At 53.0% G+C, this 23,446-nt stretch overlaps 10 protein-coding genes across 10 annotated transcripts; 3 read left to right on the top strand and 7 right to left on the bottom strand.

The window, feature by feature from the left end:
* Nucleotides 1-109: 109 nt before the first annotated feature.
* Nucleotides 110-4,367, bottom strand: IAQ61_001807 (uncharacterized protein; the record flags this gene model as incomplete). The annotated part of the gene is made up of 3 exons (XM_066095270.1): nucleotides 110-3,970; nucleotides 4,032-4,198; nucleotides 4,262-4,367. 3 exons carry the CDS (start codon nucleotides 4,365-4,367, stop codon nucleotides 110-112), a joined length of 4,134 nt encoding a protein of 1,377 aa, XP_065954754.1.
* Nucleotides 4,368-5,070: 703 nt separating this feature from the next.
* Nucleotides 5,071-7,354, bottom strand: IAQ61_001806 (uncharacterized protein; the record flags this gene model as incomplete). The annotated part of the gene is made up of 7 exons (XM_003833628.2): nucleotides 5,071-5,672; nucleotides 5,727-6,077; nucleotides 6,139-6,463; nucleotides 6,516-6,559; nucleotides 6,622-6,664; nucleotides 7,165-7,183; nucleotides 7,266-7,354. 7 exons carry the CDS (start codon nucleotides 7,352-7,354, stop codon nucleotides 5,071-5,073), a joined length of 1,473 nt encoding a protein of 490 aa, XP_003833676.2.
* Nucleotides 7,355-8,408: 1,054 nt separating this feature from the next.
* IAQ61_001805 (uncharacterized protein) lies at nucleotides 8,409-10,174 on the bottom strand (the record flags this gene model as incomplete). The annotated part of the gene is made up of 6 exons (XM_066095269.1): nucleotides 8,409-9,241; nucleotides 9,296-9,529; nucleotides 9,577-9,631; nucleotides 9,700-9,900; nucleotides 9,974-10,007; nucleotides 10,059-10,174. The coding sequence occupies 6 exons, from the start codon at nucleotides 10,172-10,174 to the stop codon at nucleotides 8,409-8,411; spliced, it is 1,473 nt and encodes a 490-aa protein (XP_065954753.1).
* Nucleotides 10,175-12,185: 2,011 nt separating this feature from the next.
* On the top strand, nucleotides 12,186-12,965 carry IAQ61_001804 (uncharacterized protein; the record flags this gene model as incomplete). Its single annotated transcript, XM_003833625.2, has 3 exons — nucleotides 12,186-12,284; nucleotides 12,322-12,527; nucleotides 12,722-12,965. Coding segments are annotated over 3 exons (549 nt in total), but the record flags the coding sequence as incomplete, so codon positions are not given.
* A 140-nt stretch (nucleotides 12,966-13,105) lies between these two features.
* LSM5 (RNA-binding protein lsm5) lies at nucleotides 13,106-14,315 on the bottom strand. Its single transcript, XM_003833623.2, has 6 exons — nucleotides 14,155-14,315; nucleotides 14,048-14,104; nucleotides 13,950-13,988; nucleotides 13,868-13,895; nucleotides 13,713-13,776; nucleotides 13,106-13,652 (listed from the first exon to the last, which is right to left on the bottom strand). Exons 1-6 carry the CDS (start codon nucleotides 14,180-14,182, stop codon nucleotides 13,614-13,616), a joined length of 255 nt encoding a protein of 84 aa, XP_003833671.1. The 5' UTR covers nucleotides 14,183-14,315; the 3' UTR covers nucleotides 13,106-13,613.
* A 306-nt stretch (nucleotides 14,316-14,621) lies between these two features.
* IAQ61_001802 (uncharacterized protein) lies at nucleotides 14,622-17,248 on the top strand (the record flags this gene model as incomplete). The annotated part of the gene is made up of 2 exons (XM_003833622.2): nucleotides 14,622-14,743; nucleotides 14,803-17,248. 2 exons carry the CDS (start codon nucleotides 14,622-14,624, stop codon nucleotides 17,246-17,248), a joined length of 2,568 nt encoding a protein of 855 aa, XP_003833670.2.
* A 199-nt stretch (nucleotides 17,249-17,447) lies between these two features.
* Nucleotides 17,448-18,681, bottom strand: IAQ61_001801 (uncharacterized protein; the record flags this gene model as incomplete). Its single annotated transcript, XM_003833621.2, has 2 exons — nucleotides 17,448-18,154; nucleotides 18,279-18,681. The coding sequence occupies 2 exons, from the start codon at nucleotides 18,679-18,681 to the stop codon at nucleotides 17,448-17,450; spliced, it is 1,110 nt and encodes a 369-aa protein (XP_003833669.2).
* A 121-nt stretch (nucleotides 18,682-18,802) lies between these two features.
* Nucleotides 18,803-19,003, top strand: IAQ61_001800 (uncharacterized protein; the record flags this gene model as incomplete). Its single annotated transcript, XM_066095268.1, has 1 exon — nucleotides 18,803-19,003. One exon carries the CDS (start codon nucleotides 18,803-18,805, stop codon nucleotides 19,001-19,003), a length of 201 nt encoding a protein of 66 aa, XP_065954752.1.
* Nucleotides 19,004-19,947: 944 nt separating this feature from the next.
* On the bottom strand, nucleotides 19,948-20,445 carry IAQ61_001799 (uncharacterized protein; the record flags this gene model as incomplete). Its single annotated transcript, XM_003833620.1, has 2 exons — nucleotides 19,948-20,297; nucleotides 20,388-20,445. 2 exons carry the CDS (start codon nucleotides 20,443-20,445, stop codon nucleotides 19,948-19,950), a joined length of 408 nt encoding a protein of 135 aa, XP_003833668.1.
* Nucleotides 20,446-23,043: 2,598 nt separating this feature from the next.
* On the bottom strand, nucleotides 23,044-23,343 carry IAQ61_001798 (uncharacterized protein; the record flags this gene model as incomplete). The annotated part of the gene is made up of 1 exon (XM_066095267.1): nucleotides 23,044-23,343. The coding sequence occupies one exon, from the start codon at nucleotides 23,341-23,343 to the stop codon at nucleotides 23,044-23,046; it is 300 nt and encodes a 99-aa protein (XP_065954751.1).
* Nucleotides 23,344-23,446: the final 103 nt, after the last annotated feature.

Here is a 23,446-nt window from a genome sequence, read left to right as displayed (position 1 = left end):
CATGTCTCTCAGGCTTCACTTGATGCACAGATTGGGCAAAACGGTCTCGCACATCCATTCATCATATGATCGCCAAGCTGTATTGTGTGAACCAAACGCCCTTCGTCTCTCACGCCTGGCCATTCCTCCTCTTCGCCTCCTCAAGCGCTGCCTTTAATCTCTCTTCCTTCCCCCTTTCCTGTCCTTCATCCACCTTTGTCTTCCCCCTCTTCTTCAATATCAATTGCTCAATCTCATCATTGTCCTGTTCCAACACAGCGATACGGCGCTCATACTCCGCCGTCATCTTTGCCGCACCTGCCCTCTTCTCATTCTCGAGTTCCTGCAAGCGACCAGCAGTGCCGCCTTGTGCCTGGACTTGTGCAATCTCAGCGTCAAGGACAGAATCGTTGAGCGATATCTCGAGGCTGTTGAACAGGCAAAGAAGCGCCTTGGACGAAACCTTCAGCGATATGAGGGCATCATGCGCTCGCCCCAGCAATCCTGCATCGCCTTGACCGTCTTCGAATTCTTTCACAATGGTGACAATACGGTCAATCTCGCCTTGCTCAATACCGACAGCGTCGATGACAACCTCCTCTGTGAGTTTGACAAACTCGGCTACGCGCTCGGCTTTCTCGCGCTTGGCCTGCAGTATTGCCTGCTTCTCCGCATTCTCAAAATGCTTCTCCACTTCCTTCATCTTGCTTATCTGGCCTGCGGCGTACAGAGGCTGGACCTCGGTCCTCTTGTAGCGTTTGTCACGCTCCATGACTGCTTCGAACACAGCGGCATGTCTTCTTTCGGCCAACTCGTGTATATCCCGCAGAAGTTCAAGGCACTCTCTTGGACTTGGCACATCCTTGCTTTGCATACCCTGTATGCCGGATACTGAAGTCGGGAGCACGCTCTCTACTTCGACGCGCAACTCCGCAAGTGTTTTGATATCCACCTGAAGGGCCTCAAAGATGGGATCAAAGACTACCTCGACATAACTGTTGTACTCATCACGGTCTTCCTGGGCCTTTAATCGAGCCTCTTCTAGTTTGAAAGCCTCTTCGCGCTGGTTCATCTCAGCATATGAGATTTCATCGTTGTTGAAGAGATCATCGTTGTGTTCCTCGTTCTCCTCTTGACGCTTCCGGCGAGCATCATCCCTCTTTCGTCGGTTAAGAGATGCCGATTTCTCCCAAGCTTTCGTCAATTCTTCTGCACTTACCGCTTTCGACTTCACAGTCTCAAATCGTGCTCGGGCTCCATCGATGAAACGGCTCGTAGTAACAGGCACGAGACGTTCCGGTAACAAGTGGCGCAGTGCATCGCTTGGAGTTTGTTTCGAAGGTGCAGCTATGGATCCTGGCCGGCTCGATGCAAACTTGAGCGGGGCGGGGATGGCAACGGGACTATCGCTACTACTGGTCGGCCGACTGTTGGTCTTGGGTCGCGATTCGTTGTGAGCCCCGAAGAATATCTCATCGGGTCCTTTACTGTGACCTGACGAGGATGACAAGACAGGGGTACTTGAGAAGGAGGATGCGGACCGGTGCCTGAGGGGGGCACAATCTGCAACGCTAGCGGCTGGCACATAAGCCTTATACTGTGGCTGAGAGGCTTCCTCAGCTACACACTGAACCGGGGTCTTGCTTGCGTCCCCTTCGACTGAACTCGTTGGGGTCAAGATTGTGGTTGATTGCGATGAAGCGTTCGTTTGAGACTGTGTCGAAGCTCGCCCAGCTGCTGCTTGACAGGGGAAACTTTTCAATATGGGCCGCCCTCCAGGACTGAAGTCGTAATCATCATCGTCTTCTTGCAGCGGCTGCCGTGGTATATTGACATTTAGATCCTCTGTTACTGGTTGCTCCAGTTGTTGCTGCATATGTGAGATGTTTGAAGGCGCCGGTGGTGGAGCATCGTAATAATTGATACCTCTGATCTCCGACTCTGCCTTGCAGAAAGCTCGAAACGTCTTGATCTTTTCTTCAACCTGCGGTTCGTTTGCTTCGTTCCTTAGCATGGCGATGTATCTTTCCAGCGATCCAATGTACCAAGGATCTATATCGGGGATCAGGTCGGCAGGTGTAGGCTTGGGAATCTCCTTGAGCTTCTCGGCTTCGATCTGGCCTCTGAGGTTGGCGATGATAGCATCCCTTTCATCGATATTATGCTCCTTGCCTTCTGCATCCTCCTTCATGCGCTCTATCGTGGCGTCTTTCTCCGCGTTCACCGTAGCAAGCTCCGCTGCCACTTGCTCTGATGTAATCTTTAGTGCATTCAATTCCGCGCGGAGCTGGCTCACTTCGTCGACTGCATCCGATTTGGTAGTCTCCAATTCCACCTTGAGCTTTCCAATCTCAGCCTCGAGGTTGGCCTTCTCTTTCTCGGTATCTAATTGTAGGCGCTCAAGAGCTTCATCTTTCGCTGTCAATTCTGCCTTGTGCTGCTCGTTGACATGCGAATTCCAATGAGCTGGGGCTTGAGTGGGGGTCTGCTGATAGGCGCCCGATTCATTGCTCATGGCGGCCCCTGGTATCGTGGATAGTGTTGGCAACTTCGTAACGTTCAAGGAGGGCTCGGTAGCAGATGGAGGAGATGGCACATAGGTGCTTTTACGATCACGAGAATGTGAGGGATTCGACTGTGCAGGGCTTGACCAGCCATGCGTAGATGGGGGTGAAGGAACATGAGCAGGCAATTCTATGCTCTCCGGTGGACGCGTGACGGTGCTTTCCTGTTCCTTCTTGCTACCGAAAGCTTCTTCGTCATCGATCTCTTCGCCGTCGCCACCAAGGCGCTCCCAGTCAGAAGGACCACCAGCGCCCAGTGCGCTGAACCTCGATTTATCTTCCCGAGACGGTACTGGTGTAGTAGAAGGAGTGCCATGACTGGGTTGCTGTGCTCGGTGATCAGGCGATATGCTAGAAAATATACTCTCGGAACGCCCACGATTATCATGCACCCCAGAGCCAGGACTGATGCTCTGTGATGGACCAATCGGAGACACAGGTTGGCTCTGTGGACTTAATCGGTTGTAATGTTGTGGTGTTGTGGTGTTAGACCGACCCGTTGTGTTCGACGCTTCATGTTGCTGCACAGGAAATGAACCTTGCACTTGATGGCTTGTCTGCCACGAGTCGTTGAGTGTTGAAGGGCCTTCCTGCTGTTGCGGGAGCGTTTGCCATTGAGCTTGATGGCCTGGATTGTAGACCTGTTGCGCCATACCACTTGGTTGCGTTTGGCCATATGCCGGCTGAGGAGGCACCTCTTGTTGCACTGGATACTGCGGAGGAACAGACTGACCATAAGGCCCCTGTTGGGCCGATGGATGATGGCCATGCTGATCTTGCGGTGGCACGTACTGATTCTGGGCTTGATGGTTGTATGGCTGTGGTGGCTGTATCCCATAGGATGTATGGGGCTGCAGTATTTGTTGTGAATGTCGCGACAGTGCGTCCTGGCGGACCGGCGTTTGGAATCCTGGGGTTACCGTGGGTTGTGTGTGTCCAATACTGGTGTTCCCTGCCGGTTGAGGGACATACTGTGCATGCTGCCATGCTGGAAGTGGTGGTTGAGACGCATGAGTTCCCGGTGTGGTATAAGCACTTTGCACATTCATTGGAGGTGGTACATGTGTATGTTGAGGCCCAGTCGGAGGAGGGGTCGCTTGTGCTCCAATTTGACTTGCGCTATACATGGAGCCAGGGCGTCCTGCTTGGGCCGGTGGGAAGTAGGATCCGCCCGGTGTTGCTGAGGGAGGCGGAGGAGCAACATGGCCATATTGCTGCGATGCTCCTGGCGCTGCATAGTCTCCCTGTTGTGTTTGTGGGGTAAATGCTGGTATATGTTGTTGTTGGTGCTGCTGATACTGTTGTTGTTGTTGCTCATACTGCTGTTGCTGTCGGTGGACTGCAGCCGCAAAGCCTTGAGGTTTCGGAGGTGGAGGTGGAGGCGGAGGCTCAAGCTGTGGTGGATACGATGGTTGCGGCGCCGAAGCCTATCAATTTGATTTGTTAAGTGCACAATCTCCATATCTTGCTTTTCCAGATGCTACCTACTGCTTGTCCAACGTCGCCATATGTGCCCGTATTATATCCCCCAGCTACATGTTGCTGCTGCTGCTGCTGCTGTTGCTGCGGGGCCCACGAGTTCGAGGCCGGGGGTGGGGGTGGTGCCCATGAACCACTCTGAGCGTGGGGAGTGGGGGATTGGTATGCTGGCGAGGCTATATACATGACATGTTAGCAAGTCCTGATGCTGATAGAACCAATGGTGAAAGAGCGCATGCCTGCATATGTTCGCGGGGGTAGTGGAGGAGCGACCGATGCCTGCCCTGTGAAGCTTGCTACACTGCTTGGCCGCTGCTGCTCTGATGCCTGGCCGTACCCTTGCATCGTGGGGGAATATCAGCCCTTCCTTTTGGCGTTGGTCTCGAGAGTGTAGGGCTGCTCTCAGTGGGTGAATGTGTTTATCTCACCCCTGTCACCATCGCAAGCTCGAGGCCGGCTAGGTAGAGTAGGTAAGTAGTTGTGTGTGTGTGGTTTGTACCTAGTCATCGATCGGTTTCCGTTCGTGGGCAACATGTACCGGTACAGGGGGTCAGACAGCAGAAAGCGCAAGGCGCACTATAAGAGGAGCAAAACTACAGCTCTGATTACGGTTCGAAATATCGTATGGCTAGAGTAGAGATATACATAGACAGGACAAGTCACAGCCTGTCCTGCCCTGCCACAGTTCTCGGGTCATGCAACTACCCAAGTAACTCCCATCCCTTCTTCAGACGATCTCACAGCCACGCGACTCCCCGCTTCGCCTTACCGGAAGCGCATCTAGCTCGTGCACACCACGCTTGGACATCTCCACGAATAGAAGCTTGTACATTTCACAACTTGGCACATGAGTACAGTATCGTGTCAGTTGGCTGATGCAAGACCTTCCATGGTAAACAGACTTCAGTCACAAGACTCACGCCCTCAAGCTCCCATCGCTACTAAAAGAAAGGAGAAGAAGAAAAAGGCCATGTGCGATAGCCAATTCGCGATGGAGTACCGGTGTAGATCAATCAAGCATAAGTTAGGCTGCATAACCGTCCCGCTTCTATGTGAACGGCCTCTGTCTCTCAGGCCTTCTCAGGCCTATCTTGGCATACCTCTGTTTCTGTATACACTCGATAGCCTCATACACATCTCCCGCAATGGCTTCAAGTGTCTCCTTCACCTGCTTTCCCTGTGGCGCATAACGTGTGACCCCGCCTGCTGTACTCAATGTCATCATGCGCCACTCGTGACAATAATCAGTGTCCGTCTGGGTGGAAGCCTCTCTGTCAGTCCGTGCAGCGTCCCAGTCCAAGTTTGCTTCGTGCAAATGTTCCAGCGAAACGTAGTTGCCTTCGACGAGCTTGTTCCCTTTTCTCTTCTTCTGCTTTGCAGATATCGGATATTGAGGCGAGCTTTGGGGAAGGTAATAGCGGCCAGAACCTTTCTGTTGCAGATGACTTCTTCGCATTATCGTCTCGACATTACGGAATGAATCATAGTCGATCGGCAATTGCACGGTAATAGATTGTCGTCTCGTCACGGAAACATCTGGGTTTGGGAGCACAAAGGTTGAATGGAGAGTGACAATGAGGACATGGAAAACGCGATCGTTCAGAAAGTGAGCACCAGCGACTTTCGGCATCTTGTGAAACATTTGGAAAACTAGGCATGAATCAGTCGGGGACGATGATGTGCAATCTCGCACGAGTGACTCACTTGACATTTGTACCCTCTCAGCCCTTTCAGTGCAGGTCAGCTCTGCCACAGCCTTCTCTAGGTCTTCAGAGCTCCAGGCAAGGAGTTCATTGGCGTCGTAGAGATTCGGCGTATACTGGGCCTCCTTGTGACCATGGTCCTGTGACAGGAGTTCATCCAGCTCTTTGTATTGTATTTGAGTCCCAAGATGATGCGAACTTCTGCCTGACCACGACGTGTTATTCATGCGCTTCACCCATTTCTGAACCTCAATTGGCACATTGATGGTCTCGGTTCCATGACTCTGGAAAGAGACAGGATCATTCTTAGCCTCTGCAAGGTTACTACTGGACGGCGGCGGCATAATAATGTCTACAAGCGTTGCAGAAACTCATCAGCGTTGATATCAAAGGGTGGAACCAGTCACACGCACATGGCATGAGTGGGCTTTCAGAATCCTTTGGAGTCCATGTTCCGTACTCTGTGAAATCCTCATTCAACTTCACCCGGCCAACCTCTGCAATTAGATTATTGAGAAACTGGCTCAGGCTGATTTGATCATTACGAAGCGACTCAGGGAATTCAGGGTGTGGCGGAAGATGACTGAGGCCAAGCCGGCTGAGATTGAGATACTGAGAGATACCCGAGTCGCGGCGCTGATGAACGGTGGGACCCGCCATGGCGAATTGTCTGGGATGGGGAGGGCGCGGAAGTCTTGGAAGACGCCGTATGGAAGCTGATGTGGCACAGTGGGACTGCTGCGCGTCTGTTAACGTTGAGCGGATTTCAACCAGAGTCTAGACCGCTGACAAAAGTCCGGGCCGGTACCCCAAAGAGGCCGTCGATAGTCCCGCCTGTAGGGTACAAACGTTAGCAAGATCTAGCAAAGTAAGCTGCATCTTGGAAGATCTCGCACTTCTAGAAAGCGTGATTGTCCGGAGAATCCCGCGGGTATAGTGCTGTGGAGCGAGAGCGATTCGAGCGGAGATTAGACGATGGACCGAGATGGGCAAGTGATCAGGCCGAATCGGCCAAACGACAGTCATCAAGACCGTAAGGATGTTTGCACGAATATGAGGAGGCGGTAGTTATATCCAATCTGGGGATGGTAATCATCATGGGTGGATTACTCTACTTGGAGGCTCAAAGAACAACTTTGGGGATGATGTGCGTCAATGATGCCGGGGAACGTGCTTGCCATGTCCGATACGTCTTACCGTACTATCCTATACCTACGACGACGCTTGCGAATAGTGGTTTCTTGAGAAAGAGGAGATTGCACTGGAATTATGCGTTCGCTTGAGGAATTGCAACCGAGGTCGCGGTGGCGGTCGCGTCCAAAGTCATTGATCGCACGTACGTAGCGGAACAAGGATGTTCTCAGTTACTGGTAACCAAATGCTGAATCGGACGGACGTCCTTGGGTCGTCTGCATGCAACAGTCCACCTATCTCGATACAAGAAGGGACGCACGTGAGCTGCACGACCCGGAACGTTAGTAAGCACGGCTCAATACCACTGATTACGTCAACTTGAATTTTGATACGACTGACTACCTACGTTACACGCCGATGGAGACGGTCGTTACCCGTCTTGAAGGTACAGTCAGGGTCAGACCTAATCAAACGTTCACGCTCACCGAAGCCCATGACAGGCATGCCTGACTAGAGTAGATGCTGATGTACACCAGTAGCACGAAAATATGTGTCGGGGGTAACGGTGGCCAGCAAGCCAGGCACACTGGCGGCGGCGGTTCACGTAGCGCTGGGCTCTACGGTTCCATGGCAGCCGATGGCCAAACGTCTGAGCACCCGATCAGGGGAGGAATTTCAACTCGGGCATGATTCGACCCAGAAATGGCTCGATCCTGCGAGGAAGAATGAATCGCATTGGGCGCGTCATGCTGTTTGCCAAAATGCCATGACGACCGCAGCTTACTAGAGTAGTAGCATCGAGTACCCATAGTAGATAACCCTCCTCCCCCCTCCCCCCGCGGGGCGCAGACGCCGCAGAATGCAGAATGCAAGGTGGGTTGATCACTAACTAGCGCTGGAATGGGTAAAGTTGGATGCGGGCCTTTCTGCACCACATGCACGCATCAACTCACAGCACTCCCGCGGGCCGCTGGGAGGCGTTTGTGGCAAAACACATCGAATCTGAACTACATCGATGATCGCCTTGCATACAGCGTCTACACTGCCAGGAATTTTGCACCCAAAAGGTTTCGTCAGACTGTCGCCAACGGCCTTTCACCCCCGCGGACCTGTTCTACTAGCACAAGCCGAAGGCTACTGACTGGGCTGTAGTATATCGTTGGTGTCCAATTAGCACCGACAGCGTTTCCAAGGGCACCACTGGAGGATTAATCACCACATAGATACGGTGTTGTTCTCTATAGAATGTCTTGTCTGCTAATTTCCAACGCAAGGCACGCACGCTGAATAACATGTACTCTAGCCTTTCTTACGCGGGAATCTCGTTCCTCCTTTCAGAGATGCATCATCAACTCGTATCGGGTATCATAGCGTAGTCTGTGGCTGACTCATTTACAAGCGGGGTAGATTTGACCATGGCGCTGTGAAGCGTGCTTACTCGCACGGCGCGCTCGAGGGGACACGTATTCAACCATGTCGTCTGTAAATCTTGGTGGTCTTTGAAGCTTCCTTGGCAATCAATCAAAGCCGGCTGAAAAGTAGGCAACGGTCAGGGGGACCTCTCTGCCATGGCATCGTCCTCTGCTTTCCTAGCTGCCAGTTCTCCGGCCCTTAACAGAACTGCAAGCGATCCCTGATTACGATAATCCTGAGGGGGGTGCTGGTGTTGCGGATGGGATACGGGTGTTTGCGCCGGCCTGTCCAGTGGTGATGGCGAAGGCCCTAAACTGGGCACTGGCTGTGGCAACATGCGGAATGACTTGGAGGGATCCATGGGCAGAGTTTGCGCAGACAATTGTGCTAGTGGGATACTACGACCACTATGCCCACTTTCGGATGATAGCGTAGTATCTTCGTGGCTAAGGGGTGGCAGTCGTGCCGACTCACGCATCGTGCGCCGAGACACGAGATCTATCGAATGTTGATAATGCGAGCCATAGAGATATGGTGAAACAGCTGCATTGTTGGGCTGAAGATGGGCATCTGAAGTATAGGGTGCTGGTTGGTAAAGCATTTTCGCGTCTGCAGGACCCCGAAGGTCTCGTCCAGGTTGTGTAGATGTCGCATCGAAGGGGACATCTCTCTGTGGCATGCCTACAGAACGTGGCGATGCAGAAATGGGGGAAAAATGGTCGGTCAATCGCGGAGAGTTGTATCCAGAGAGAGAATAGGCAACTGGCGATGTCGGTTTCGAAGACTGAGACGGGCCGGGTGGAAATCGCCCCGGTCCTGGTGGTGGACTAGCGTTGGCCCTTTGGCTCGCAGTCGGAGGGTTGTCGGGTTGTAAAGAGCTGGCCCTTCTATTTCTGGTGCGTTCATGGTGGTCACGGCTGCTGCTACGAGTAGATCTGCTCGTCTCCGTTTCCAACTTGGAACGTTTGCCTTCTGAACCAATCAATGATGTGTTGGACGTGGATGTGACGTGGTGGAACAGACCTTTGGTGGGCGCAGCATGTTTCGCTTTGAAGTCCTCGAGGTACTTCTGGTATGCTTCATATTGGGGTGTTTTCTTATATTCGGCCAATTCCGCATAGTACTTCTCTTTAGCGCCATTGGCCTGTCTTTCACAACCCTCGCGCTCTTCAGCCGGTAGCACTTGCCATCGCTCACCGACGACCTTGGCTATCTCCGTAAAAGAAAGATCTTGACCTTTCAGAGACTCCCTCACCTCTGCCCGAAGTTAGCTAAGAGTAACATGGGTTAGGAGATGGACTTACGATTCGAAAAGATGACATAAGCTGATGGTGGTCTCTCCGGCGCGTGCTCATCGGGCTAGAGGTAATTAGAAAGTGATCTACCAAAGTGTTATGATGGGATGCTTTTTTGGAGTCACAACTAACTTTGGGGTGTCGACGATATTTCCGTTTGGTGCTGGTTCCACTCGTGCCGGTGACAGAAGGCTCGCCCTGCCTGCTTTTGGATTCAGGCCCTGAATCATCGCTTCGATAGGACCTGTCAAGGCTTGCTGCTCTGGCAACGGGTGGTGGCAATGGACGATCAGAGGACTGCCCCCGTGACTCTGCTATGGCACGCTGTAATTTCTGCGTACAAATTAGTTGTTTTGTTCTTCTTCGTCTCCTTGCCCATGAGATAAGCAACACAAAAGAAACGCACCCGTCGATGGCCAAGTTTGACACTGAGGTGACTCCTATACAGGGTGAGCTTTGGAATCTCTCACATGACGACTGCGCCAACCTACAGGTCACTCTCGGTGATGTCGACTACTGTTTCCCAGGTGTCGAAACCTTCGGCTGCAAATACTTGGTGATATTGGGACAATCCCAATCGCGCCAGACGCTCTTTCAAGTCGCTCATATAGGACGGCGTGTGGGTAGCCGAGTAAGTGGTGGTGTGGTGAGGTGATGAGAACAACGAGAAAAGACGGCGGTGGTAGATTCGGACTAAGAATAGGTAGTCCTAGCTACCACTTACCAGCCGCAGATCGAACGGAAGACTTGGTCCGACCTGCAGATAATTATTGCCCCAGTGGCGACGACTGCTGTTGGGTCGAGACGTGCCTGGACGGCTGTTTGGGGGACAGAGGTAGTGCACAAATGATGGATAGAAAAGGTATGACGAGGAATCGGGTATATGCGATTTGATTGGCGCGGCAAGCGTCGGTGGCGGCAACTCCGTAACGAAAAACCAGGTAGGGGTCAAAGTGTTGCAGGGCGCCGTGAAGCGCAAGAAGAGTAAGTGGAGGAGGATGTCGACGACTAGCACTCTTCCATGGAGCGGAGGGACGCAACGTGGAATTGGGGAAAGTGGGTCCTCGGGTCTGAGGCAGCAGGCGTTTGTATTGTACTTGTACTTGTACTTGTACGGCAACTAGGTGGTGAGGAAGCGTGTACCGGCAGCCCCCAGGTTATAGGGACGCAGCCTCGTATAGGCACGACCAGGACAGCGGCCGACGAGAGACAGTGGGCGACCGGCGGTCATTGGGCGCAGTGCAGATAGACGTCGCAGGCAATTGTCAGTCCACGGCGGGAGGCACTGGGGGCGCGGGGGAGGGGGGGGGGGGAAAAGAGGGGGCGTGGGAAAAGAGTGAGAGAGAGAGAGGTGACCGCGGTGTGAGAGAGCAAATTCCAGACGCAGATGATTGGCAATGGGGGAGCGCCCGAAAGATGGGACCAGGTTAGCAATTAAGACTCGGCGTTCGCATGGCGGGCAAATGGCGGCGAGTTGAGTCAGGCGACATGTACATATGGGGGGATGATGAGGGCGCAAGGCCTGTTGGCTTGTTGTGGAAAGCAGGAGGGCAGAGATTTGGGTTGCGAGGAGGGGGGTTGGGAGGGAAAAGGGTGTATGGGCAGAACAGGACAGGGCAAGCGTGGAATATGGTGGAATAGAGTACATAGGCAGGTGAGGTCAGAGCATCGATCGGCAAAGCCTGAGGGTTACAGGAAGACAGGGTGCCAGGGCGCCGAGGGCAGCACCATCACGGCATCAGCACGACCAGCGACTTTTCTGTGACCAGGCCCATACGGGGAGTGGTACCGGTACACTTCCGGAACTTCTCCCTCGCCGCAGAGACGTGCTTAGTGACAAGGCCTAGTGCCAGGCTCCCAGGGCTGGCGCAGGTGCGGGTGACGCCGCGAAGAGGACAGAATATCGCAGACAGAGACGCAATCGGGAAAAGTCGAGCCATTTAGCAGCCATCAGCACCATCCAGCAACCAGGGCCGTCCTCGTCACTACGCACCCAAAGGAAAAAAAAAGAGGAAAAAGAGAAAAAGAGAAAAAAAGAAGAAAAGAAAAAAAGAGCTGCTCGCCTGCATGCAGAAGCGCAGAAAGCGTATTGTACAAGCCCAGAAGCCCAGATTCCCGCAGAAAGGCTAGAAGACGGCCAGAATGCAGAAAGAGATGCTGAGGCCATTTCTTTCGCAACCCGCTTTCCCCTGTGCTTGCTGTGCTGCCGACACCGATGGGCTGCCCGCGCGCAGACCTGCCTGACCTGACCTGACCTGTGCTGTGCTCTGCGGTGCGGTGCTGTGCTTTGTCGTCAGGCCAGAATCATCGGCAAACACCACGGCCGCACGATGCTTCTGGCTTTCTTGGACGCAAAGGGCCCGCTCTGATTTGCCAGCGAGGCAGAAGTATCACCATGCCGTTACTGTAGCGTCAAAGTTTGAGTGGCTACTGAGGCAAGCGAGACAGGGCGGCGGTGGGATCATCGATGAGGTGCATCGCCGCGGGAAGCCCTCGCAATCGGCACTTGTCGACTGACTCTGGTGAAGGGCGAGGTCGGCAGCATCGTCTAGGATCACAAGGAAAAAGGTGCATGGGGAACCCGCTGAAGGCGGTTGAGACAGCAACAACACAACAGAGTGGGGAGACAAGTGAGACGGCGGCACAAGGCCAGTGAGACTGGAGACTGGAAGCAAGAAGGAAACGGGACGAAACGGCCGTCTGATGGGACAGGTATTGTATGGTAGGGGTACAGTAGCTCATACGTACCTACAGGACAGAGATGCTCGAGCCAGCATGAAGGGGAGCAAGGGTGGAGAGGAGGGTCTGGGCACAACTTGCGAGTGCACTTTTTCTCCGCCCTGTGTCGATCCAGCATCGGCTCCAGCAGAAGACGGCGGAGCGGGAAGTGAATGCAACGCCTCTCTTCATTGGTTCCAAAGCCCCTCCCCCCTCCCCTTCAGCTTGGCTGTCCCTTGTCAGTAGAGTGGGTAGGCTCTGCATGCCTGGTACGTACATTAGTATGCTATGTATGGTAGGTAGATGGTACGGTACCGGTAGATACTGTACAGTATAGTATTTACATAACGTACGTACGGTACGGGACGTACATAGAGTAGGCAGGTAAGTAGCGTAGGTAGGATGGGTAGGGTAGAGTACTCTAGAGTAGGTGTAGGGTAGAGAGCAGTAGTACTGGGGTGCGGTACATAACGAATCACGTCGAGTTGGCCATGTTGGCACCCCCATGGCAATCTTCGTCGCACGTTGTCGTCATGGGCAAATCCTCCGCATCGCATTTCAACATGGCGAATCGACCCTTGCCGTCACTTTACTATGTGCAGGATCAGTCCAGTCCAGAATCCAGGCCCCAGAACAAGGCGCCAATCACAGACGAGACTTGTCACACGCTGCCATCATAGACGAGTAGCCAACACCAACTAATTACCACTACCGGGACAGGACCACAAGACCCATCATAGTACGGTACCTAGAGTATCCTATCATTGTACTCTATCATTGTAGTACTCCATCTGTGTCTGTGTAGGTATCTGTGTGTATTGTACAGTAGCTAGGTTTATCCATGGTTGCAAACATGGCTACTATTGCATAGTGCCTAGAAACCCCCACTTTGACATGCGTACCGTACTCTAGGTACAGTACGCCTAGCTGCTACCTACTACTAGTTATAGCATCGTAGATACTCTTAGCCAGGCTTAGAACACCAATCCACGCACGCGAATAACAAATATGGGTTCATGCCATTCTGGCAAGATGCGCTGTGTACTCACTCCAATCTTCCATGGCTAGAGTTTCGGCGAACTTGCATCTGTCAGGCGTGCCTGCATCCTTCTTCCAGGTTGGCGCATTGCTCGTTGCCGTTCTGGCCGATTGCTGCGCTTGGCCGCATGTTGCTCAGCCGTCAGCGCCACTACCACCACCACTACTACTACTACTACCACCACCACTGTCATCACTACCATCACCACTGTGCACATCCTATTCAAACAAGGCGGGAGGCGGAAGTATTTGTGCCATTTTATCAGGCAACCATTCCCGCCTCTCACTCTCTATTCCAGCACTGTTTCGCCATCGCCTCCTGGAACCATCTATCAAACGGTCAGCAAAAGTTCTTTTCATGGGGCTGTCAGAATAGAATAGTCTCTTACCATGCAGATATTGTTGCCATTCAGAAGGATCTTGGGCAGCTTGACATTTCCTTCACTAGCATCTCTGCTACCTGTTAGGTCATGCAAATACGCTTTCTTTTTTTTAAAAAAAAATACAGAGAAACGCCCGTAATGTTAGCAGGACCCACACGTACATCTCAGTGACATCTTCGAGAACCATGTCTGTGATTTGGTCAGGTCTAGGCGTGGAGCAAAGTGACGGTTGTGGTCACTCACTGACATAGTCATCAAAGCCAACGAGTTTGCCTGTGAATTCTGCAGGACGTAAGCATAAAGGCCACGGATTGGGAAGAAGACCGGTTTTTCGTACGTACCCTTTCCCCCGTTCATGATGACCCAGATCTGTGAGCCTACACATTTGTCGATGAGCTCTGCCAGAACGTTAGCTGGTCTCTACACCACACGCACACACTCAACTGACCAAGCGGCAAGAGGTTCTCGAGAGCCATGGCAGGCGAGTAGATTCGAAGAGCGCTTTGGGTGGCTGTGGTACAATGAGGCTATGTTGGACCTCGTGTGTGTGAGTGTGAGTGTGAGTGTAAATCTGCGTGGACTGCCACTGTGGACGGGCGGGCGTGCGGACAAACATGGCACACAAGGTCACGCTAAGCCAATCCAATGTCGCAAAAAGTGTTCAGGGTCCATTTCACCATACACTCACTTCCCCCCCTCCCCCCCCCATTCCATTTCACCGTCGACCTTTGACCAGACCGGAGCCGCCCAACCTACTGTATCTCGGATATCCCCCACATCTCAATCTACCTTGTCCTTGCGCCTTTCCGCCCATTACCTGTCGTGCGTATATCGCCTATCGCCTATCGCCTGTTGCCTGCTGCCTGCTGCCTACTACCAGTTACTTGCCAAGCGGGAGCACTGTCATGGAGTGTTATGCTTTCCAGACAACGCGCCTCTCTGCTCTGCGCGTCACATGCTGCGCGACGCGCTTGCACTGAGGCTGCTGCACTTACACGTCGACACAGTGGGCCAGCATGCCATGTCATCCCGTGCCGGTACTTGCGAACCCAACCCACTCGCCTGCATTGTATGGCTACTGACTGGGCTGCTACAGATTTGCATATAGACTTGAGCTGAGAGCCTTTTACTCGACAGGCGCAATGTACACGACCCCGCCACGTCCCGTTTCTGCTGCCGCGCCCATATCGAGCTGTCGATGGAAGCGTGGCCGGCCCGTTGCCTCGAGCAGCAGCATCAGCAACAGCAAGTTCAGTCCTCGCAGAGATTCTGGGACCTCTGCACAACCATCGTCGACAGTACCGGCTTCTGGCGCTACAGTGCGACCAGGGCTCTGGGACCCGACTCAAGGCTTGCGCTTCGCCCCAGGCGTTCTTGCCAAAACGTACCATACCGAACACAGAGAACTAGGCACAGATGCTGGGCCTCTGTGCGACAACCATGTCCATGATGCAGTCGGCCGCATCAACGCCGTCCCGTCAACATCGACACCCCACAGCCCAAAAGTGAAGCAGAGCGATGAAAAGACGGGGCAATGGGATCCTAGAAATGACTCCAGAGACGCAGGCAGCCTCCCGTTGGATGGCGCAGCCATGTCAGCAAATGCAGAGGCTCCAGAAGGACTGTCTGCTCCAGCTAGTCCCGCCAAGTCAACAGACCAGACCACCACACAAGAGCTCGACGAAGACACACCAGAGGCACCCGAGCCCCTTTCCTATCAGATCCCAGAGGACAGGCTACGGGCTGCCATGCTCGCAGCTCCCAAGACCCGCGGTAGCTACTGGAGCACGAGACTCTACCAGGGGCCAGAGGGCGAGGCTCTCAAAATACACTACTGCAAGTCGAAAGACGTTGCAGAACGTGTCGCAAAGAGATTTCTGGACCAGAAAGTCCTGGGGTTCGACATTGAATGGAAGCCATTTGGCATCCCCTCATCAATTAAACAAAATGTATCTCTGATACAATTGGCTTGTGAGGACAGAATCGCCCTCTTTCATATTTCCCTATTCGAAGGTACAGCAGTGGAAGAACTGATGCCACCAAGTCTAAAGGCCGTGCTAGAGTCACCGGACATCTATAAAGTGGGTGTCGCCATCAAGGGTGACTTCAGCCGCCTCGCGAGATATCTTGGAATCCAGGCCAGGGGTGTATTCGAATTGAGCCGTCTCCACAACCTCGTGCAATATTACGAGGCAGATCCAAAGCAGGTTAATAATAGGCTTGTGGGTCTTGCCGCACAAGTCCATCAACACCTGCAATTACCACTGTACAAAGGCGAACCACTAGACGATGATCCAGAAACTAGCTCTAGTGTCCGTGAAAGTGACTGGAGTCTCCCATTGGGCTTCTCGCAGATTCACTATGCAGCAGCCGATGCCTATGCAGGCTTTCGATTGTACGACGCGTTGGAACGGAAGAGAGCACAACTAAAGCCTACACCTTCTGCAATCCTGGTGTGTGACTATGACCAAGCTCCAAAGCCCAAAAGCCCCCGGAAGACCAAAAAGAAAACAGTCGCAACCAAAGATACCAGCGATGAATCAGCCACATCAACAGTCGACGAGGTGGAAATCGAACAGGATGATGACAAAGAGAGTGACGAATATGAAACGGCTCCTCAGGAACTCATGACCAGTCAACGACCCAAGAATACCAATTCGGTACTCTCGTCGCAACGAAGCGATGCCACAGGAAGCAGCGATATTTCTGTCACCAGGCGTGTGGGCCGGATCAAGCTGCCGACGTTACGAGGTCCTGATCCTGCATACCCTGTGCTGCCTCGAGCTGATACTCCAGATTCAACGAAAAGCTCATTACTGAGCGAACTTGAAGATGATGACGTCTCTGAGACTAGCTCCACGAGCAACTTTGACAAGACTTACGTCTACAAAGCAGTCGTGTCAGCCGAACTCGAGAGTGACAATGAATTCGCCGATGCTGAGCTGGAGGAAGCGCTTCAAGGCCTGACACTGGACAGCAACGGATGTCTGGAAGAGAGTAGGGCGAAGGCCTGCAGAGATAAAAATGAACAAGAGCGTGGCTCGTCGACGGTGTCACCACTCGCCACTGGTGCTCTCCAGATTACTTCTGTAGGCTGCAAGGATGAGAAGAAGTTACTGGCTGATGCAGGCAAACGCAGCGAAGATGTTGGTAGCTCCAGCGAAGTGCGTGCCGATCTGAAACAGAGTCAAACGACAGAGTCACCCCAGTACGTACAAGCAACAGATTGGGCACAAGACTACCTTCGAGCCACAATTCCCTCGCCTACAGCCACGACACCCTCACGTCTTCGTGCAACGATTCCTCACCTGCGTGCCTACCACATGTGGCACCATCAGCAATTGGCCGTGGAGACGATTGCCGAGCATCTACGTGAACCACCACTCTCACTGAGCACTGTACAAAGTTATATCTTGCAAGCAATCACCATGGAGAAGTTGGAGTATGACGGGAACTCGCTCAAGGAAGTTATACTTGCGATGCCTGTTAGTCAGCGGAAGGGACGTTGGAGGTGGCTGGCGGAGAGGATTGGTGCGCTCTAGTGAGTTCCTAAGGAGCAAGGGCATCTTCCATACCCTACCAGTTTTATGGAAACGAGGACTGCCCGAGACTGGATGTTGGTCCGTCTTGGTAGAGCTCATGAACCTCATTTCTATCCCTATCAATGCAAGATTCAATTTTTTCGCCTAGATGGTCAACACATCATGAACATGTTTCCCAAGATAGTCACCACCAACCACCCTACACCTTGTCCTCGTCCCCATGCAAATGCGTCCTCCGATCAATATCCAATCTCCGCTGAAAATACTCGCCAACCCCAAACTCCTCATACCCGACCCCTTCCTCCCTCATCCCCGGCAACACCGACACCCTCGCATCCTCATCCGGGCTAAAGAAGAAGGGCAAACTATACCTCTCCTCACCTCCCACATTCCGCACCCTATGCACCGTACTCTGCCACCTACCCCCCGTAACCAACTTCAAGAAATCCCCAACATTGACGACAAACGAAGCCGGCTCCGCCCGCACCGGCACCCACGCCCCATTTGCATTCAGCACCTGCAACGCCGGCTCCGCAGTACACGACTGGCATACGAGGGTAAACCAGCAGAAATCCGTATGCGCGCCGATGCCGACGTCGGCGGTGGCGTCGGGCGGCTGCGGCGGGTAGTGTACCGCGCGCACGTTGGTCATGGGGTGGGTGGTTATGCTGTCGAAGTGGGATTCGGGGAGGTCGAGGGCGAGGGCGAAGATGGGGAGGAGGCGCTTGCTGAAGGTGAAGAGGGCGGTGTAGTAGGTGTAGAGGGTTGGGCGGAGGAAGAGGGCTGAAGGGTGGGTGGGCCATTGGTTGCGTTTCTTGAGGAGGGGGGTTGGTGGTGGGGAGGGGAGGAGGGGGAGTTGTTCTCGGTCGGTGAAGTCTTCGCCCATGAGGAAGCCTTCTTTTAGGTCTGGATGGGGTGGGGGGAAGTTTTTAGTGGGGTTTTTCTGTACATATGAATATATCCCATTTCAAGGAGGATGTGGTGGGTGGGTGTCTCATAGAATAACAGAATAGAAAAAAGGTCGACCCACCTCCACGTGTGTTCGGATCCAGCCTGCCTTCCAAAAAAGCCTCATACCCTCTAAACCTCTCCGTCTTCTGATTATGCGTCTCCATCTTGACATCTGTAGGCAGAGCAAAGTACCTTTCCAGCGCCACAAACGTATCGTCTAGGACCCGTTGCTCCACACCATGGTTCACGGCGTAGAAGAAGCCAACGTCTCGACACGCTGCCCCGACTTCCCTTGCCAGCTCTTTCCGATCGTCGAGGTTGGCAGAGTAGATGCGTGTAAAGTCGATTTTGGGCACGGCATCAAAGGTCTTTTGCGCTGCGGTGCCGTGGAGGATGCGTCGACGGCCGGGGATTCCGCCATCGTGGTAGTGGACCCATTCTTCGAGCTGGTATGGTGGTGCAGGTGTTTTTGTAGGCAGCATCATGGGATCAATGTGGAATATACTGAATCGAATCGACTGGTGAGCAGGAAAAGGGGGAATTCCACAGCTATCCCTCACCAATAACCCGAACAACGAGAGAAAGTTCCCGGAAATAACTCTCATGACAACCCAGCTCCCTCAAGCCAAACAGATGCCTACCCACCTTCACCCAGCAATCTATCCCAAGCCAATCCATAGCATCCCCCACCCCTGCGCACACCACATCGACCCCCATGCTCCAGCCCACCCCGAGAAGCCAGTACTGACGAACCACGTCGAGCCAGCCCAGGAAAACTCGCAGCAGGGCAAAGACCCGGATTAGGCTCAGCATCGACGTTTTGCGGGAAAGCGGGGCGGATGTGTGTGGATGAGATTGATGACCTGCATATATGGGGGAGATTGTCAGATAGGAAGCTCCATTGGGTCGGGAGGCCTTGTTTTGGTCATGGCGGAGAGAGAGGTAATGAAGCGTAGTTTTGCTATGGCTGTGTGCGTCGTTGGGGGGGAGAGGATTTTGCCAGACAGGCAAACTTTCTAGGGAGTCGTCATATGAACAGGGCTCTTCTGGTCAATGATTCCAAGTGCGAAGTTGCGTAATTGCGTGAGCAGAGTGCAAATATGATGGCAGCGGAGGAACGAGCCTGTGCCTCGGATAGCACGTGTTGTGGTGCTTCCACGGATGTGGTACGTAGGTGGGTAAGCGACGGTAGAAGCCGTTGCTCGGTAGAGTACATACTGTATTCCAGATTTGGTTGGTGATATACGGGGGGGGGGCATGTAGATATAAGGCTGCAGGCTACAGCTGTCTGTTAGAGATAGAGTTTGCCTTGTTAATATTGGAGATGGCGGTGTCTGGAGACCCACCATGGTGCATGCTCGCTTGGGTCAAGTTGAGTTCCTAAAGGAGAGGATTCAGATGAGCGTTTTGAGACTTGTCATGCAAAGGACATTGTTTGTTAAACTTGGTACTCTACTTCGCTTCCATTAGGTGGGGACGAACGTGTGGGAGGGGGAATATGTAGGTATGTATGTAGGGGGGTATATCGATGGGAACTTCATGAACCTAAACCGCGCTTTCGTGACAGAGCCATTCCACCAAGATGTGATGTACCAACGCCTTCACCACATAACTGCACACTCCAGTACTGGGTATATTCATCAACTGCAGCTCGACCAATTGGCGCAAGATAATCTCCATGCCAGGAGTCCGCGGAAGATAGACATTCCGCAGTCAGACACGTGTAGATGACTGTCGTCTTCTGTCGCTCATTTCTTGCCCAGCTTGTTCAGAAGCTCCTTGCCCTTGGACAACAGTCCCTTGGAGGCACCGTTATCCTCGCGCTTTGCCTCGACGCTGTTGCGCGGTGCAGCCTGGCCATCCTTACTAATAATGTTTGCAGCTCCACCTCGTCCATAGTGCGTAGGACCTTGCGGCTCTGGCGGGGGTGGCGCATCGACATCCTGCGCAGCGCGCGCAAGATCGGGTCGCTCGGGGTCGTTGACGGCCATGTTGCCAGTTCCACCACGGCCGGTGGTGTAGGCCTTGGACTTCAACGTGGGAGTCACGAGATCTTCGGGCTTGGGGTAGTTGGCAGCATCATCTTTTGCGATGTTGCCTGTCTCGTGTCAGTCTACGCCATGTTTTCAAAGTACTCGCCATTGCCAGACGACCATGGTCTTATCCATGTAAGAATCTGAGAGCTTACCGGCGCCTCCGCGACCATGGCTAGCCACACGAACATCTGCGGCAGGTCGAGTAGCCATCTTTGCTTGTATCCGTGCAGTCAAATGATTCCGTGGCGGGCGTTGTTGTTATTGTTGTTGTCGCAAGGATTTTCCACTGTGCACTAGCAATGGCGCAAGCGGGTATACCAGTGGATAGAGAGAATGGCTCGTCAGGTGGATCGCAAACTTCAAAGGCGAGAGGACTCAGACAAAAGGCGCCTGGAGGGGAATGACGCGATCCCAGTGACCCTGTGCGCGCCTCTTATATTGGCCGCCTGCTTGGCTACCACGGCCATCAGATCAGCACGGCGTAAATAGAATGGCAGGCTGTCAAGACTTGTGCTTTGTACACTGTACATGATAGCCAGCCGTTCGTAGGGCTTTGACCTGACTCGCAACAGTCACACATTCGCGCCAGTGCACCAAACTCGCTGGCGCCATCGCGGGTTTAATTGCAAGACGGCAGCTCGTCGTTGTTTACGGAGTACTGTGCTGCCGTGTACTATGTCGGTACCACAGTGCGTATGCAAACCCGGTGGAATGCATCCTTTGTCGTGCGCGTGCGTGCGTGCGAGGCCTTTGGGTTGGCATTTCAATTAGTCACAAATAGGCCCTTTGGCGGGGTCTTAGAGGCCTCTTCGGTGCGTCATGGCAAAGACATTTCGGTCTTGAACAAAGAGGATGTAGTGATAAGACAAGGACGCTTTCAGGTCTTGGGCAGTAGTAGTCGCAGTCCAGTATGAACGGCTTGGAGAAGAAGTGTGTGATTTGTCAAGCTGGCGTTGTGGTTCACAAGATAGCCGTGGATGGATAGTTCCGCAACAGCAATCCTGTATGTAATGCTATCGTCTAACATCAGCCGGGGGCGCTTACCGGTACGGCCCTATGGGAGAGCATCAACAAAACATCCATCATCCCCTTCTTTCTTTCCCATGCTCCATGGCCAATTCATTTTCAAACGAATCTAGCAACGTAACTAGATAAATACGTGAAGTTATAATTGACAGTACACCCATTGACCCTTCTCCTCTGTCTGTTCGCACGTCAATACATCACTTTAGCTTGGCGCCGTGATTCGACAATGGTTGCCTTCAGAGAGACTCTCGAAGACGGATGAGATTGCGATACTAGTCTAAGTGGAAATACAGCAGGCTACCAAACTCCCTTCGAGATACGAATGACTGAAACCGTCCTGAATGCCATACTTGCCGACATGAGAGTTGCCCTTGTCCCCCTCTAAAAAAAACGCCAGTTATGCATTGCCAAAACGTACACCTTTCCGATATGTTATACAGCGGTTGGTCGGTCCAACTCATATGCCCCCAAAATACAGAAACTCTGCGGTTGTCGCGTTCAAGGAAGAAAGAGCTAGGAAAGTCTAATGTGCGTCGAAGTACATGGTCCCATAGTATGTGATGTAGAACGTCAGCCGAAGCCAGAAGAGGGCAGCGCGTTCAAGTCGAAGAGGATAGCGGCCCCGAGACTGACGGATCGATACTGCCGACTACTGTCCCGAAGATGGTGGAAAGAATGATGGATGTTGTGGAATCGGTCCACTTTCATGCAATGTCGATTGCATGAATACACTTGAGCATGTCAGTGATGGCTCGATAAGGGGCCCAAGACAGAGCAGCATACAGTGTGTTGATGTGACGAGTCCTTAGCCGCCATCACGGGGCTGCGCATCGTTCGAGGGCATGGTGGTAGTCATGGTTGAGGATGATCGACCTGGGTTTGGTGCACCTCCGTCACGGGGATCGAGGTAAGAGCGGTTGAGGACAAAGTTTGAAGTCGGTAGAAGCATGTTGTAGTTGTAGCTGTGAAGGGGGGGGGGTCGACTATAAGTAAACTTTGAGATGCTGTGATAGATGTGGCTGAAGGCTGTGAAGATGGATTGATTCCTCAAAGGCTGAACTGGAGTGTTGGTGTAAATGTCTTGTAATGAATGTCTTAGGCATAACAACGCAAGTATATAACTCCCAAGAGCATCGCAGAGCCACCCCCAAAGGCCCCAAGTTCCAAACGCTCAGACATGTCCAGGTACCAGGCAATTGCTTGCCTTTTTCCAGGCTATGATGTAAAGCTCCAAACTCATGTATTGTGACTCGAAAAGTAGCCCCAAAATGACAATGGCTGCGCCCCCAAAGTGAATGATGCCCGTTGCTCATTGGCCGATGTATGGAATTCAAGGCGACAATAGGCTGCTACCTTCGAGAAGGACACTAGAAGCCTGAACCCCTGTGCAGTCTGAAGGTGACTGTTTTCTTGACCGCCGGAACGAAGACTCAAAGGGAACAATGCCACTATTTCCATCTCTCGGGCTACGATTCCAAGGCCATTATCTCAGGCAGAAAGCCTTAGTGGGGGCGGCTAAGTCGTTCGCCGGGTGGATGCCTGATGAACAGCGAGCGAGTGACTCGGACTCCGCCACTCTAGCCACAGATACGGCGCCCTGCAAGGCATCCTCTGAGACGGCCCCCTTTGTCGACTTGAAGGATGATAAAAAGGGACAAAGGTCCCTCGTTTTCCCCGGTAGACTGTGACTCTTTGCGCAGCACTTCTCGGTGGCCGGCTGACCGCAGCTCGATGTTGTTCCGCGAGATTGAAGTTGGGGTGCTGCGCCTCTCCAGGTCGCACCTAGACGTTATCGATTGTGTGCCGTTCCTGGTAGGTATCGCACCTCCACCTCGCGAGCAGCGGTTGCTGTTCTTGACAACTATACGCTCGGCGGTGCAGTGCGACCATGCGAAATCGGTCGAATGTGGTCGGATGCAAAGCATTCGAGTCCAATTCGAAATCCCAGTGGGAGTGTCTGTTCGTGCACGGCACAACCATGGGTTTGGGTTGCGGTGTGTTGCTCAATCTGATTGGGGCTGCGACTGCGGCTTTCCTAATCAGGCATGTTAGCTGAGATGCCAACTTCCTCAGTATCAACATGGTTGTACTTACTGCCTCCGTCTCCGGGATTGCCATTGGTGGGGGTTTTGGGCTTCTGGTACATGGCGGTCTTCATGTTTGCAGGTCTGCACTGTATTGCTTG

This window comes from Plenodomus lingam (genome assembly GCF_022343315.1).
Source record: "Plenodomus lingam strain CAN1 chromosome Unknown contig_13, whole genome shotgun sequence".
Taxonomy (NCBI): Eukaryota; Fungi; Ascomycota; class Dothideomycetes; order Pleosporales; family Leptosphaeriaceae; genus Plenodomus; species Plenodomus lingam.
Note: the sequence above shows the minus strand (reverse complement) of the source record. Positions and strands in the feature narration are given on the sequence as shown.

Excerpts from the sequence above, each read along its gene's own strand:
- LSM5 (XM_003833623.2), bottom strand. The coding sequence starts at position 14,182 with ATGGCTCTCGAGAACCTCTTGCCGCTTG. Across the intron at positions 14,105-14,154 it reads CGAGAACCTCTTGCCGCTTG|AGCTCATCGACAAATGTGTA; the intron begins GTCAGTTGAGTG and ends ACGTTCTGGCAG. Across the intron at positions 13,989-14,047 it reads CATCATGAACGGGGGAAAGG|AATTCACAGGCAAACTCGTT; the intron begins GTACGTACGAAA and ends TACGTCCTGCAG.